The sequence below is a fragment of the Bicyclus anynana genome, chromosome 10 (assembly GCF_947172395.1).
Source record: "Bicyclus anynana chromosome 10, ilBicAnyn1.1, whole genome shotgun sequence".
In the NCBI taxonomy this organism is placed as follows: domain Eukaryota; kingdom Metazoa; phylum Arthropoda; class Insecta; order Lepidoptera; family Nymphalidae; genus Bicyclus; species Bicyclus anynana.
This window is the reverse complement of record NC_069092.1, coordinates 9958509-9976507: the sequence shown is the minus strand read 5'-3', so window position 1 is coordinate 9976507 and position 17999 is coordinate 9958509. Positions and strand designations below refer to the sequence as shown.

The 17999-nt window shown below is 35.5% G+C and overlaps 1 protein-coding gene across 1 annotated transcript; it reads left to right on the top strand.

Moving 5' to 3' along the window:
- Positions 1-6401: 6401 nt before the first annotated feature.
- Positions 6402-14300, top strand: LOC112042973 (uncharacterized). Its single transcript, XM_024078205.2, has 2 exons — positions 6402-6682; positions 10347-14300. The coding sequence occupies exons 1-2, from the start codon at positions 6497-6499 to the stop codon at positions 10485-10487; spliced, it is 327 nt and encodes a 108-aa protein (XP_023933973.1). The 5' UTR covers positions 6402-6496; the 3' UTR covers positions 10488-14300.
- The last annotated feature ends 3699 nt before the right edge of the window (positions 14301-17999 follow it).

The window sequence follows — 17999 nt, the reverse complement described above, 5'->3', positions numbered from 1 at the left end:
TAAATTGATATTGGGATTTGTCTTCTCTCATCAGGTGCGGATTCTCATTGCTCCAGCTGTGTAGGTTGTGAAGATTTAAATAGCCATCTTTCTTGCAGGTTGTTTCATCCGACCATAGTACTTTATCCAAGAACTGAGGATCTTCCCGATGCTTTTGAAGCATCACTCGGCAAAATGCGATCCGCAGTGGATAGTCCCGTGATAGTAACGTTTGTACACGTCTGTAATGATATGGGTGTAGCCGATGACGTTTTAGTATTCGATGTGCTGAACTTTTTGGGATTCCCGTAGCTGCTTCTATGGCACGCACTGAGGTAGTTGAATCAATGTTTATTTCATTGAGAACTTCTTCATCGCATTCCGATCTAGGTCTTCCAGCGTTTCTTCTAGCTGACGGCAAACGACCCTCCGAAAACGCTTGATGCACATTCATAAATACCCGATAATCTGGATATCTTTGAGCGTTTGGGTACCTTTCTCGATACAATCTGCTAGCAGCGTTAGCATTGCACCGACATTCTCGATAAATGAGATGCATGTTAGCGTATTCCATCGGCGTGTATGGTTGCGGCATGATAACGCTAAACAGTCCAAAATACACCAAAAGTCCAATTCACAAAACACAGGCACAGTCCAAAATAATGCCAGGTCAGTTCAGTTTGCAGATCACTTAAGTCCAGTCCAAAATGCAAAGCCAAAAGTCGTTAGTACGAGAGCCACGTCAATTGAATACGGAAAGTTGCGCAGTAAACAAAGGAGCAGAGCGTACTGACTTGCTGGGAACAGGATTTTCTTTACCTGCATCATTGTCATTCAACAAAGAACATCTGTCTATCCCTCTCTAACGTATACTTATCGCTATCTTTCTCTCTCTCTCTCTCTCTTATTTTTAAATGTTATCGTTCGTTCCATTAAAATTCTAGGAAATTGCAACGTATGACTCACATCATTTTGTGCATAAAGTAAAAGTGATTTCTAGGAGCAAAAACATTTTAGAAATTTAGTTCTTGTTTACAAATGGTACGCATATTTTTTTTTTGCGACTAGTTATCCTAGGGTATTATACTATTTTGAAATCTTGATTAGTTGCGTCAACTTTGAAAATAACTTGCCATAGCGGTGTTCATACTTTTTTTTGCAAGACCATGAGTCAAAGTAGACTGAAAGTAAAAATCTTTAAAAATTTGAGGGAAAAAAAATATTTTGATATTTTTTTGTGTAAAAACTGCGGGCATTGTGGTGTTTTTAAGAGTTGTGGTGAATAGTAGTACTACTTAGGTTCCGATACAAAAAAAATCTTAAGCATATTTAAGAAATTGTAGCTGCGGTAGTTCAAAATATCATACAAGGTGTAAATTTTCAAAGAATTTTAAAATTTATTTTGTAACTAAAAAAAAAATTTAGGTATATTTTTTTTATTATTTTTCCTTAAGTGCTCATGAGCAGGTCAATCTTTTGGCGCCCGCTTATCGTTGAATTTTGGGACACGTTGTATAAACAACTGATGAAGCTCTAAACAGCGTGGCTAAAGAATAACTACATACCTACTGGTACAGTCTTTAAAAAGCAATACCAAAAAAAGTGTAGACAAACTAAAAATATTTATCTCATATACCTAGTAATTTATCGCATATTTAAAACAAATGTCTAAAATTTCTCCTTTTGTTCCTGAATTTTCATTACATAAAACAATTACAGAGCTGATGAACATATTTTCAAATGTAAAAAAAATGTAGATTAACTCTAAAAATATTTATCTGATAATTGACCGGATATCTCTTAAGGTTTACTCGTAGAAATAGAAATGTCTAATATTTCTCCTATTGTTCCTGAATTTTCATTACATAAAATAATATCACAGCTGATAAACACATTTTCATATCGCATTATATGCACAGCCTTACATAGCTTAGGGTATGTACTTCAAGTTTGTTTATAAACGGTATTATTCTGTAACAATGAACAAAAACTTCACACGTATCACACGTAAAAATCAAAAACAATAAAATAGACACGCTTCTCCGCTCCGATGAACACGCTCTAAGACAATCGTAGAACTTTAAAATAAAAGGAAAATGCAAGCTTGTCGAGTGAATTCCTTTCCTAGAGAGCGTTCGGTTCTAGCTATATCACTGTAGCGGGGAATGAACCCGGGTAAATCCCGGCTTACGGCGCAATCCCGCCCAAGCCCCGCTACGGCATAGCTACGTATGTATCACCGATTGTTTTCATTCCGTACAATTTTCGTAGGTAGCCAAATACCGGTTTTGTTACGGAAAAACCAAGATTTCGAGTTGTTTCATATTTTTTTGGTATTTTGGTATAATGGAGAGGGAAATTCCTAAATTAAATCTCATTTCATAAATTCAGCATAATTGTTTTGCAATTACATAGTTTGATTCACTGATAAAGTCTTTATTTCAAAATAGTTATTAGCCAATTTTAACGAAATTACCATCCGTTTAAATAGGCTTACTCCGTTATTAGAGCTCTTAGGCAAACTCCTTAGTATAGAAAAGTGATTGGTTTTGGATTTGTTAGTTATGTACATGAGTAAAGTAAGTATGAGTAAAAAACGCAAGAGTCAGAGATAGTCTTGAACTAAAACTTTATACTAATTAACATTAAAATTAATTTTACATTCTGCATCTTTGTACTAGGCATGCTTCTTCATTTAATTTGAAATTTGTAGTGTAGATACAAAAAAATAATAAAGACTCTTTAAATAAAATAATAATAAATAAATGAGAAAATTGCTGGTAGAATATTAAAAAGGTTTTAATCGTGAACTTACACGGTTACACCAGTGGTTATACCATGAGACCACAAAAGGCCAGCCTAAGTTTGTTCCGAACTACACCCACAAGGGCGAGGCGAACAAATGAGTGATTAATCAAAATGAAAGCAATTATCTAACCCTTTTCACTCACAGACTACACGAAGGTGTAATGTGCCGTTAACTAAACGGCCTTGCCCTTTCTGTGTTCCGACTAATTAGTAAAATTACACTTTGAGGCAGTGCCTATACATCTAGACCTACATGCTCATCTATAATATGGCTATGTTTTAACAGATGTACTCGTAATATCTGGAACTAGTAGACGCCTCCACGGTTTCACCCGCGTGGTACCCGTTCCCGTAGGAATACGGGGATATAATATAACCTATAGCATTCCTCGATAAATGGGCTATCTAACACTGAAAGAACTTTTCAAATCGGACCAGTAGTTCCTGAGATTAGCGCGTTCAATCAAACAAACAAACAAACAAAATTTTCAGCTTTATAATATTAGTATAGATAACATATTTGAAAGTTTACACAATACTAATTTATTTGTATAAGTGCGTACTAATTATTTTTGACATTGTGAACAGTGAAAGAAAAAGAATTAATTAATATCGCAAGTGATGAAAATATTTTATAAAGTGATTGTAATTAATAACATGAACGTAAATCTTTATCAATGACTGTTTTCGTTTAAATTCTTTTTTTCTTCTAATTACTATAATCTTACATATTTACCACTCACTCCAGTCTCTTTTTATTACTATAAAGTCTTAAGCAAAGAATGTTCCTTTAATAAGTACAGAGACAAAATCTAAGGACTTCATCATATTAAATACGATAAAAGTAAGACGTGGGTTTACCTTACACACTCAAAAATAATATTATAATCACTATTTTCAAAGTAATAATTTAATACTCAAAGCGACAGGGTGACAGCCTTTAATTTCCGTCAATTATAAATGAAACGTTTAAGCGACTTATTTCGAATTGATCAAGAATGGCGGCTCTCGGGTTGTTTCCAAAAAGTTTGTTAAATTTTCCTGTCAGTATCGGAGAAGTAAGCTATTAATCATTCTGTCAAAAGAAAAAAAGTAATAAATGAGATAGGTACCATAAAATAAAATGCGAAGGAGAATTTCTGATGAAACGTGAAGTACCTAATTACTTTACTTTTGAAAATGTCTCTCGTAACAGTGACTGATCTGCTCACAAAATCATAGTTTGTTCGTAACTATTAATATGTAGGTAGATACTTATATTTATTATGTTGTGGGCTCTTCTCGGACCAAGGCGCTCGTGTGGAACCCTCGTTTTCGACTTTACTTACCACCATTAACGGCCAGTTTCTTCATCGCAAGTAACAGTCAAAGTAACGTCATAAATCAAAAGTGACGGTCTTATTCACTGAAAAATAAAATCTTCTTTACTACTTACTACTGTACATGTAAAGCTAACGTAATGTAATGTAACGTAATGTAACGTAATGTAATGTAAAGCTAAAGTAACAGTAAACTGTTACTTTAGCTTTACATGAAGAAACTGGCTGTAAATCATGACATAACTAGACGTTTCAAAAGTGCTTGTAAACTAAACCTAATTCAAATTAATGAATTTTGAATATGAACTTATAGTTGTAGGTAGGTATAACCTACCTATATAACGAAAGAGAGTAAACCTTTTATTCCGTTAGATACATTGTCCATTCGAATATGATATTACACAAAGAATGCATGATTGGAACATGTATTAACACCATGACCTCATTGAATGAAATGAAGCCTACAGTAGACCTACAGTTGTAGTTAAGAATATTATAACAGACTTCTACATGCACAGAGAAAATTTTCGAATTATAATATTTTATAATTCGACATTTTCATTAATTGGTACCTACCAAAAAGGTCGCAATCGATCATCGATCAAAACATACATACAGCTGAACGTAGAACCTCCACCTTTTTGGAAGTCGGTTAATAAGTTCATTTCTCTCTTGAAAGTTTGCCGCGATTCATGATAATAGTACGTACTAGCGGACGCCCGCGACTTCGTCCGCGTGAAAGTCGTTGTAAACTTTCAACCAACTATCCCCCCCCCCCCCTAGGAACCCCTATCCTACCCTATCCTAACCTACCTCTACCCTACCCCTACCCTATCTCAACCCTATCCCTACCCTACCCCTACCCTACCCTACCCCTGCCCTACCCCTACCCTACACTACCCTTACCCTACCATACCCCTACCCTACTCATTAAGGCTGCACTTCTTTATTTATTCCTCCCACCGCGAGTCACGTCGAGCGCGGTAACCGTTACACAAAAATAATCCTTAAAGTCCTTAAAGCATGAATTAGTATTCACGCGCGATGGCTTAGCGTATTTCATGTATAACTTTGGTGTTTCTTTACCGATTTTTATGATTCTTTTTTTATAGAATAATGTTAACTTTCTTATTTGGGATGAGTGATGAGTGTTATAAACATAAGAGTAGACAAATATAATTAGAAAGCTCCGAACTGCTAAGCTATCGGGAGTTACACGTGTTATTGTGAGTCAACCATAAAATATAGACATGTATATGCTGTTGTGTTTTTATAGATAATTTTAAGGAGAACATTTCCGTCATACATGATTTCTATGTAGCTTTAACCATTAAGGCTGTACACGCGACGGAAGCTTAAAAAATTGAGTAACTTCTCCCGTTTTCTCAACATTTCTCTTCACTGCTCTGCTCCTATTGATCGTAGCGTAATGAAAAGTATACTATAACCTGCCCAGGAGTATGTTGAATAATTGTACCAAGTTTCGTTTAAATCCGTCCAGTAGTTTTTGTTTCTATAAAGAACATACAGACAGACAGACAGACAGACAGACAGACAGACAGACAGACAAAAATTTTACTGATTGCATTTTTGGCATCAGTATCGATCACTAATCACCCCCTGATAGTTATTTTGGAAATATATTTCATGTACAGAATTGACCTCCCTACAGATTTATTATAAGTATAGATTATGGACATCATACAGGCGACTGTCACCGTACCAATGCTATCTGAAAAACACTGTAGAACTATTTTTTTTTATTCTTTACAAGTTAGCCCCTGACTCAATGATGGTAAGTGATGATGCAGTCTAACATGGAAGTGGGCTAACGTGTTAGAAGGAGGATGAAAATCCATACCTACCTACTCCTTTTGGTTTCTACACGACATCATACCGGAATGCTAAATCGCTTGGCGGTACGTCTTTGCCGGTAGGGTGGTAACTAGCCACGGCCGAAGCCTTCCACCCTTCCACCAGCCAAAAAACTACCTACTACATAACCAAATTTATTGACAGAATACTCTAATTCACAAATTAAACATGCTTACTTAACTGCACACATGCTTACTGACTGTAATTACTTTGTTATTCTTAATTTGAATTTAAGTAAATAAACAAATTTAGTATCACCAAATAAACCAAGTACCTACCTAAATGTGCCAAGTTGTTAAATCGTAAGCAAATCTAATAATAAGCTTGAAAAATTAACGTTGTAACGATTACTATAAATATAATTTCGATAAGTTGTTTTAAATATCGGGGAAATGACCTATGTATTTACTATCGGCATTCGAGGTTATCGTACATTAGTCATTAGACGCCAGTCGTTCGTCGCGCCTGTACATACGCAAAATGACAGTTTGTTTTGAGTCGGTTTTGCGAACGACATGCGTGTTCTGTTTCTAGTATCTTTTTTGTGTTTTTTGTGTTTGTGCTGGACCTACGATATGATTATCGGTGATACTGTACACAGGAAGATGGTCTTCCATCAGAGGGTTAAAGATTTCGCGATACCCTTCAAGAAGAGGATAAAAACGTTGTCGTACAGTGATCCGGAGAAGCGAATTATTAAGGTAACTTTCTTAACTTATCCCTTTATAAAGTTTTAGAGAGGATCAAAGGGCGATTATTAATAGATTTTAATATACTTAGCAAAGTTCGGTCAAAAGGGTATTTATTGATTAATTTTGACGTCGTGGTTAAAATATTGAAATTTTGATTTGGGTTACATAAATAATAATTGTTAGTAGGTACTTTATTTTAATGGAGAATTCATACCAATTCATATAAGGAACAACAATTTTGGTTGGCTTCCAACTCTTTGTTAGGTACAGGTGAATAAAACAATGCATTGTTTATACTTATTCGGTTAACTATCTTTACATACTACATCTACTGCATTTATAATAGAAATAGGTAGTTATAGTGAAGTGGATTTAGGTGAAGTATTTAGTTTCTGCTTAATTTCACATTTTTTAAGCATCGACGTTGTTTTCTGTTTATGAGTTTTGTCGTCTTTGTGTACTCAGGTGTATGTTTAATTTAGTTTTTATTACAGTGAGCTCGAATATGTTATAGGTACGTACCTATGAGAAAGTTGAAAAAAATATTCTTTCCTAACTACGTAACTATAGCTTGGCAAGTTCGTTGATGACACTCCCATGATATGCGGGCGACGGGGGGAAAGACTGCGCGGGTGTGAAATCGTGCGTGCCGGGCAGTGAGGTGAATCAATTGTTGGTTTTTCATTCACCGCTACACGCCCCCCGGCCCGCGCGGACCATCGAGAGTGTTATGAACGTATTTGAAAAGTTATAATTAGTAAATTAAGCACTTATGAGATTTAATTAGGTTTACAGACTATACCTACGTAATACGAAAATTAGGTTTACAGACTATACCTATACGTCAATTCGATTTACATTCGGTCATTCATTCGATTCGTTGTTATGACAGTTATAGAGGTTGTCGTCCAGTCAAAGTTGTCAGAACCTTAAAAATATTTATTTTTCATAATAATCGTTGTGTAATCTTCACCGCACCAATTTGAAATTCACTACCCACGTAACAATCAAGTTTTGGATCGTTTAAAATAACTGTGAGCTAAATCGATTACAATAAACAACCATTTCTACTTTCTGAACATTAATACCAAGATGATTCATAAAGAAATTAAGCAACGCAACATGAAAACATTGACATCAATATGTCTTATTTTTGCAATAATAATTCTTTGTTTATGAAACACTAAGCTCATAAAACTCTAATGTTAGAGTTTAAAGTTTAATGATCTCATGGATCAATTATTTTGTATATTTTAGTGTATTTAGTTTATTATCTTTCATATATTTTAGTGTTTTAGCATTGTTTCTTATTATTATTTTACATGTCGCGTAGCTAAATTGTTTATCGGCCTTGGTTTCTCTGTCTGCCGTTCCGTTGAATGTTAGATAGGTAAAGTATTTATTAGGATTTGTATGCAAAATTAATATGCAAACATTCATTTGTTTATCAATATCTATTGATGTTAGTGCGGTACTTCCCTAATAGTATACAATGACGTAATAATTCCGGTCTTGGCAATCATTTGTGGAATGAATTTGTGGAATTTTGTGGAATTCTAAATACTTAAAAATCTGATTAGGTACACTAATAGTACGATATATTTATATGCTACAAGGTTAGACAAAGTGAAGTAACTTTTGACTGAAAGAAACTCCGAATTACGATTAACAATCCGAAGGTTTACGAAATTCTATGCTAATAAAATAAATGCAAAAGTAAGTATGTCTGTCTCTTACCTTTTCACGGCTAAAAGGCTGAACCAATCACGATGAATTTTGGTATAATAGTAAATATGACCTAGCAAAATATAGGGTACTTTTAGACCACAAATTAAAGGGGTGAAATAGGGGTTGAAAGTTTGTATGGAAAGTCTTTTATTTTTAGTGTTACAGTTTTAAAAATTTGGTCAAATAAATCATAAAAAAATACGAAATTTAATGTAATTCAAGAAAATTTGAAATTCTACTTCTAAATTGGTGAAATAGGGGTTAAAAGTTTACATTGATTTCCACGCGGACGAAGTCGCGGGCGGTCGCTAGTGATCTTACTCGTAAATAACGAAATTACGCTTTTGGGGGGTCACAACTTGATTTGCTTATATTTTGCTCTCTGGTCACTGTTAATTGCGTGTAATTGTGCAATCAAGTTGAGCAGATGCAACGGCTTCAAAAGGATTAAGGATTGTAATTACACTCGTATAAATTTTGCAACAAATAACATTCTACAGTCATATTGAGTTCGCACAATCACCAATTTAGTTTAATTGCTATTGTTAAAAAATATAATTAGGTTTGTTGCAAGCATTCGGTGATTCGGACACGATTATGCAATGGCAGCTACAATTATGTAATATCTGTTATATAAAACTATACCTATTGTCCTCTATTGTCCTGTATTGACCTCTGCCTCCGATTCCGGAGGGTGTGGGTTCGAATCCGGTCTAGGACATGCACTTCCAATTTTTCAGTTGTGTACATTTTAAGAAAACTAAAACGAAATATCACGTGTCTCAAACGGTGAAGGAAAACATCGTGAGGAAACCTGCATACCAGAGAATTTTCGTTATTATCTACGTATGTGAAGTCTGCCAGTCTGCATTCGTCTATACTAATATGATAAAGAGGAAAGAATTGATTGTTTGTTTGCATTGAACAGGCTTCGAAACTACTGGACCGTTTTGTAAAATTCTTTTTTTAAGGTACTGTTTAACACATGCTCTAAAATAGCTTGCTAAATACGTGCCATTAAGTATGCTCCATACGAACATGCTTATCATCAGTTTACATTTGCTAGCAATAAGCATGATATTTTTAAGTATGCTCCTGAATAAGCATGCTCAAAGCAAACATTCCAATTACACATGCTAATTTGTATCTATCGCTCTCTGTCTATAGTATCGTGTTAGACAGGGAGAGATGAAGGTGAAGAGAATACAGAATAGCAATGCTGATCGACTAGCAAACCTATTCAGCAAGTAGCATGCTCAAAAATCGCACGACTGTTAATTCTTGAGCAAGCTCGAAATAAGCATGCTCATTATTAGCAATGTTGCGATACACATGCTAATAAGTAGCAACTGCTCAATTGTAGCATGCTTTCGTGCTTAAAATGAGCATGTGTAACAGTAGCTTTACTGCTGGGAAGCTACGTTACACCCGGGTGCTATAATAGGCTGTATTCTTCTACGTCTTAACGTTAATCTTATAAATATATTCCCGATCTTTTTTGCTAGCATATTATAGTGATCGCTATAGTAGTAACGAGTAGAGAGTATACTAAGAGGTAACTAAGAGGTTGACGACCTCCGTGGCGCAGTGGTATGCGCGGTGCATTTACAAGACTGTCCTGGGTTCGATCCCCGGCTGGGCCGATTGAGATTTTCTTAACTGGTCCAGGACTGGCTGGTGGGAGGCTTCGGCCGTGACTAGTTACCACTCTACCGGCAAAGACGTACCGTCAAGCGATTTAGCGTTCCGGTACGATGTCGTGTAGAAACCGAAAAGTGGTGTGGATTTTCATCCTCCTCCTAACAAGTTAGCCCGCTTCCATTTTAGACTGCATCATCACTTACCATCAGGTGAGATTGTAGTCAAGGGCTAACTTGTAAAGAGTAAAGAGTAAAAAAAAAAGTAGTTGATTAAGTTTAACTTAGAACATTGTGTTTATTTCCAGGGTGTAGCTGCAATAGACAACGACTTCTCCCACGCTACCGCCAACATCACAGAGGGTGGCGTAGGCTACTCCCACGTCACAGTGAGGATGAAGAGTCAGAGGCACCATCCGTTGAACTTTGAAGTCGAAATATACGTTTGAAAATAACAACAGGCACTAATAGTATGGGAGCCCGGGATGTTAAATTTGCAGTTACTAAAACGTCATTGGAATTGATTAGATTTGGTAGATTAGATGATAGAAAGAATACATGGTTATATACTTTTTTCGCTTTCTGCGATGGGGAAAAAAACAATACTTTATAGACAATTTTTTATTTTTATTTTTATCAAAAATCATCAGAAAACATGAGCGATAACTCAGGAGATTAGTTCATTCAAAATAAGCAAAAAAATAACCGCGTTCGTGGCTCGATAACAGGAATATAAGGGTTTTATTTTATAACATTAGAACCCTCACATAACTTACACTCTAACCGTCAAATTTTCGAAATGGACACCTATTAGCTAACAACTCACCTACCTTATCTTAATCTGACGTGCTGGTTGAGTATTTCTGAAGTAATTAACCGACTTCAAAAAGGAGGAGGTTCTCAATTCGGTCGGTATTTTTTTTTTTTTTTTTTTTTATGTATGTACACCGATTACTCAAAGACGCCTGGACCGATTTCAAAAATTCTTTTTTTGTTTGAAACGGTATAGCCCCCATTTGGTCCCATTGCCATCATGTCAAGATCTGATGGTGGAATCCTGGAGAAATTGAGGGGAACTTTCGAAAATTATATCGGTGTCTAGTGTGTTCGTATACTTTTCCATTTAGTACTTTTAAGCACTATAATTTCATGAAGGTTTAAAGTCGATCTGATGATGGAGCCATAAAACAGACGAGGGAACTCCTCGGCGATTTACAGCAGTTACCTTGTGTTTGGGCTTGATTAATTTATATTAATGAGAACTTTCCACATAGATAGGTTGTGACTGTCATTTAGGGGTTTGGTGATGACGACCAAGGACAATTAAGGGAACTCCTTAACAGTTTACAGTAACTGCCTTGTGTTTGGGCTTGATTAATTCGTATTGCTGAGAACTTTCTACCTATAGTGTCTGTTATTGAGGTCTGATGATGAAGACCAAGGTCAATTAAGAGAACTCCTTAACGGTTTACGGTAGCTACCTTGTGCTTGGGCTTGATTAATTTGTATTGCTGAGAATTTTGTACCAAGATTTGTGACTGTCATTAGGGGTCTGATGTATTCGTTTGAGATGAAATTTTACACTAAAAATGGAAAAATAATAAAAATTTTAATAAAAAAAATACAACCGACTTCAAAACCTAAAAACGTACCCACTAAACTAAAAAGTGAAAAATAACATCATAATATGTTCTACCTGCTGATCAGTATGAAGGCGGTGCTTAGCCGGTGTTGTCTTAATTAAAGCCATTTCTGACAGGACCACAAAAACAACACTGTCTGCAAAATCTAAATCTATAAGATATTCTCACATGGCTTGAATTAATACATTAATACATCACCGGCTTAGCACCGCCTTCATACTGATCAGCAGGTAGAACATATTATGATGTTATTTTTCACTTTTTAGTTTAGTGGGTACGTTTTTAGGTTTTGAAGTCGGTTGTATTTTTTTTATTAAAATTTTTATTATTTTTCCATTTTTAGTGTAAAATTCATCAGAAAACATGAGCGATAACTCAGGAGATTAGTTCATTCAAAATAAGCAAAAAAATAACCGCGTTCGTGGCTCGATAACAGGAATATAAGGGTTTTATTTTATAACATTAGAACCCTCACATAACTTACACTCTAACCGTCAAATTTTCGAAATGGACACCTATTAGCTAACAACTCACCTACCTTATCTTAATCTGACGTGCTGGTTGAGTATTTCTGAAGTAAGTTTTTGTTTTGGTTGCCCTAAACGTACCCACCAATATTAAGGGCTAATACTTGGTGGAGGTACTGAACAACGTGCAAAGTAAACTACCTTATGTTCAGCTGCCGCGTTTGAGTAACTCCAAAAATCCCCTCTTCGTCTCCCCTACTATAACATCTAATGTACGAGTAAGTGCAGTGTTGCCAGTAGTAATCTACATACTCACAGCTATTAGGATTAGGTATTTATAAAGTTTTAGAAATTCTAAGTTGCGAGACTCGAAGTGGTTATTCGACTAATATTATGTGATCACACTAATAAATATAGAATAGAAGATAGTTTTATATTAAGTCAGATTAGTCACACGAAATAGTTTTCGATTGTCAAAATTAGGAGGATTAGAAATTCAAAGATTTGGTGATAATGTCATGATTATATTATTATGTTAAATTAAATCCCAAGACAGCCATTGATGGATTATTCTCACGTTTCTGCAGCGCCAATGGCAGCGAAGAGGTTCCATAAGGCGAACCGTCATGCACGCAGCGACCAATACACGATCGTTATAGTCGTGGGTGCTGCAGAAACGTGAGAATAATTGATCGTCAATGGCGTGCATTATGAAATAGTTTTCGATTGTCAGAATAAACGATAGGTACCTTCTTACTGTAAAGTGGACCTTGAACTTGTTTGAACTTTGAATATGATTATTACGTCTACATCTGGAATTACTAGACGAAATTTTGCGAAGTAAAAATATTAGCAGTACGAAATTTACAACTTTCTTGCAAAAGAAATGTGGTCCATTTTATATTTTTGCTACAGTTTTCCATACTTATTCGTCAACCACCAAATAAAACTATGTGTAAATGTTATTAGATAGGCGCAGTTGGGCTTGTGAACCCCTAGAATTTAAGAAATTAACTAATTAAGGAGTAAACATGTTTTTATTTATTCTTAGAACTATTTATCTGGATCTTATTATTAAATTCCTTTGGCCTTCATCTTAATAATAATGTAAATATAATTACGAATACAATGTGATTTCAGATAGCATTGTGGTAGTTGCCTACTAATCGATTTTACTAGAAGTTTATGAATCGATAAAGATTAAAGTCCAATGAATCTGAAATACATTTCAAATGTCACGTCTTTCGGATTTCGTCGATAAGGCATCGAATTCTGCGAAATATGCATTACACCTACAACAGGCATTTGATTAGACGAAGTCAACTGTTCGATTGTATAAATTACACACTACCTACTAAGGTACTGATCAAGAATACCTACCTACTAAGGTATTGATCAAGAATAATGATCTAGAATACAAAATATCGTTCCGTGCCGAATTCTGTCTGAGAAAACGAAAAGTCTAAGTGGGCATAACGGGGAAATATCCTACTAATATTTTAAACGCGTATGTTTGTTTGTTTGGATGTTTGTTACTCTTAAACGCCGCAACTACAGAACCGATTTGGCTGAAATTTATATCGAAGATAGATAAAATTTAAAACGAAGATAGATAATACCCTAGATTAATACATAGGCTACTTTTCATCCCGGAAAATCCATTATTTCCGCGGGATTTTTGAAAAACTGAATTCCACGCGGACGAAGTCGCGCGCGTCTACAAGTAACGAATATCGACGCAACTGGAAATACTGCTATATCTTTCATTGTGTTAGGACGAAAGAGATGGGATTGGGAGAATGGTATTGGACGATATTTTGTCCATGCTAGGCCTTCTGTAGCTTAGTTTTGTCTTTTTGATATTTTTTCAAATTATTTATGTTCTCATTAATTTTTTATACACCAATATAAAACGCAAAATCGAAAGACTAAATATATTACGAGATATAGGTAAGTATTGTTGTACTTTCATATAGATTTATGTAGGAACAACTCAAAATGAACTGAATGATCTGATTTTGAATAAAAAATGAAAATGTTTACTATTCGAAAATGTTGTATATACTAAGTTCTTGTTTAAATTAAGATTTTTTAGAAATGCATGAATTGATTAAATTATGTAATGTATATAATAAAATATTTGTATTATCGGTTCTGTTGCTTTATTTTTAGCTGATAAAAGGATCTCTAAACATAACTTAATTTCGCCTATAACCATGTAACGTTATGTTGTTTTTCTTCGATTTGATTTTAAATCTTAATAATTTCAAAATACCTATATACCTATTATAATTTCACATTTTTTTTTTTTTTTTTATTCTTTACAAGTTAGCCCTTGACTACAATCTCACCTGATGGTAAGTGATGATGCAGTCTGAGATGGAAGCGGGCTAACTTGTTAGGAGGAGGATGAAAATCCACACCCCTTTCGGTTTCTACACGGCATCGTACCGGAACGCTAAATCGCTTGGCGGTACGTCTTTGCCGGTAGGGTGGTAACTAGCCACGGCCGAAGCCTCCCACCAGCCAGACCTGGACAAATTAAGAAAATCTCAATCTGCCCAGCCGGGGATCGAACCCAGGACCTCCGTCTTGTAAATCCACCGCGCATACCACTGCGCCACGGAGGCCGTCAAACATTAAAATATTTTTTGGTTTCATACTAATAGTTTAATTATTTGATTTGATGATTGAATTATTAATTATAGTAAATTGAGTATACCTATTCATGATTTGGTTTCAGAAGGTTTGACGGCCTCTGTGGCGCAGTGGTATGCGCGGTGGATTTACAAGACCTGGCCCAAACCAAGATCCTGGGTTCAATCCCCGACTGGGCCGATTGAGTTTTTCTTAATTGGACCAGGTCTGGCTGGTGGGAGGCTTCGGCCGTGACTAGTTACCACCCTACCGACAAAGACGTACCGCCAAGCGATTTAGCGTTCCGTTATGATGTCGTGTAGAAACCGAAAGGGGTGTGGATTTTCATCCTCCTCCTAACAAGTTAGCCCGCTTCCATCTTAGATTGCATCATCACTTACCATCAGGTGAGATTGTAGTCAAGGGCTAACTTGTAAAGAATAAAAAAAAAGATAAGCACTCAAGTTTGATTTAGTATTTATAGGATAACAGGCAAAAAGGTGAGTAAACAGTAACAAAACCCTTGTTTTGGAAAAGATAAAACCGGAGATACACCGAATCATAAATAACTAAAGACAACAAAAAGCTTTGATAGTATTAACAGATGAAGGTAAACACAATCGGACGTACGGATACGAAGCGAGAATGCTTACGATGCCAGGTTTTTGCGGAAACCAGTAATAAATCAGACAGACCGACATTGGTCAGCGTTTGTTGAAGTAGAAATTTATCGGATAAGACAGTTTTGTGTGGTCCGGCAATTTTAAAAATAATCTATGAAAGCTTATTTTAGCGGACTCAGAAGTAATTACAAAAATTAGAAAACTAATGTCGAACAAAGGTTATGATACTGTTACCAAAATAAGAATGGCAGAGAATGACCTTGTGTGAAGTCACGCACTTGTGAACGTTGTGTGTAGGGTTAAAAGATCATTTGACTGTTAACAACACTCCCCTTTTCTATCCAAGTCACTCTCCCCGCCTATCCCAAGTAACCCATAAATAATTACACAACAAGAGATGTGGACGGCTCGAACGCCACGAGCACACTGAAGCCGTCCGTAACGCAAGTCGTTGCAACGCGGCGATAACACTTATTAAAGTGATTTTTATTAGGTTTAATAAGTACATTAGAAACAACCCCAAGCGTAAATGGATATAAAGTAAGATTTTACCTATTTGGGAAAATCTAACAAAAATAATTCTGCCCATTTGGTGCAATGAATAGTATTTAGTGCAGTGACCCTATTTTTTTATTTTTTTATTCTTATATTTCTCTTCCTTATTTTATTTTTTTTATTTATATATTTCTCTACAAGTTGGCAACAATCTCATCTGATGGTAAGTGATGATGCAGTCTAAGATGGAAGCGGGCTATCTTGTCAGGAGGAGGATGAAAATCCACACCCCTCTTCGGTTTCTACACGACATCGTACCGGAACGCTAAATCGCTTGGCGGTACGTCTTTGTCGGTAGGGTGGTAATTAGCCACGGCCGAAGCCTCCCACCAGCCAGAACTGGACCAATTAAGAAAATCTCAATTGATCCAGCCGGGGATTGAACCCAGGACCTCCGTCTTGTAAATCCACCGTGCATACCACTGCGCCTCGGAGGCTGTCACAATAAATATTGCATCTAAGGACGTGGGTTTGGAAATAACTATAATAGTTCTGTGATAAACATGAATATTTCCCAATATCTGAGTAATTTTTATTTAACATTACCATATATTTTGTATATAAATGTAAAATCATTAATTATCGTAGTACCTACTCATAACACAAGCTATTGTCTTAATAATCACTACCTTTTGGTTGTATGTAATGAAAGTTTTCGCTATAATTATAATTAAAACTATTAGGTATATTACTTTATAATTAGATATTTTTTTATTTCTAAATCCTACAAATTCAGTATTCTTATTCGATATACCTAGATAAATAGCCCTTATGTTAATCCAGAGGAAAATCTATCTGCAAAGGAAAATCCATCCGGTCATTCTTTATTAATATACTAATCCGATAGATACATAAACCAAGATAGTAGATATATATGTAAGCAATTTCAGGAAGCCCCTTATGAAATATAAACCGGTCCTAAGCCTATTTATACATCCATGGCCTCATCACAGAAGGTGAAAGTTGCAGCTATCCCTCGGGATAAACAAAAAGGGTTGGGTTTTTGCGGCCCCGCGTTATTAATGTAATAAGTGACACTTTGTTTTATGCGAATACCCACTTTACTAGTTTGTTTTCGCCAACGCCTATCGGCCTCTGAAAGACGGGTCATGAATTTTGCAAAGCCTCTAACCTTCATGCAGATATAAAGCAATTTTAAAAGTAGTTACTCGTAGATAATACTGTCAACCCTTTTTACTAAAGTACCATATTGAGTCAGTGTTACCCTTCCTTAGATATAATATTATATTATGTTTATTTATCAAAAACCCTTAAAAACATCTATATTAATATCACTAAATAAAACTTGCAACTCTCACACTCTAGAAACCTTTAAATTAAAAGCTGTTCACCCTATTTCAATAGCTCTGGCCGTGTTTCTATGAAAATGAAATTCGACTTTGAATTTTCAAACACTAATATAATTATGGTGAACATTTAAGCCAAAAACATTAAGTTACGAGGATTCCAAACGCGCCTAGGTCCGAAGAGCCCACAACAAACTCTAGGGTATTTTGTTCATAACCGTTATCCTATAGTATCATTGATTAAGTATCGATGAAATAAAAATTGCAATTATAAATCACGGTGTAGTAACAAATGTAGAAATATAACATGCCAATCTTGAACCAAAAATGTTTACATTTGAAAAAATCGATGAAAATTGCCATTTTCTTTATAAAAACATCAAAAGTCATGTTATTAGGTAGCGGAAAGCACGCTTGGATATAATAAGAAATAGCTGCAATCGAACGCGACTAGTCGACGACATCCGATATCACAACTCTCCGGACATTCAGGAATTTCCAATAATACAACCTGCCAAAATACAATTCTATCTAACAGAACCGACAAACAAAGAAACGCAACTGTATATCATTGGAATAAGACACAAATTGCAATGGTTAAATGTCTTATGGGTGAAAAAGTTAAGTTTGTCAAGTTTGGTACGATATAAAGGTAAATTCGAAAGAGTTTTCTCGTACAGAACGCCTGTTTTGTTAAAAGGTTGAGTTGAGAGTGAAACGTTGTTGCTC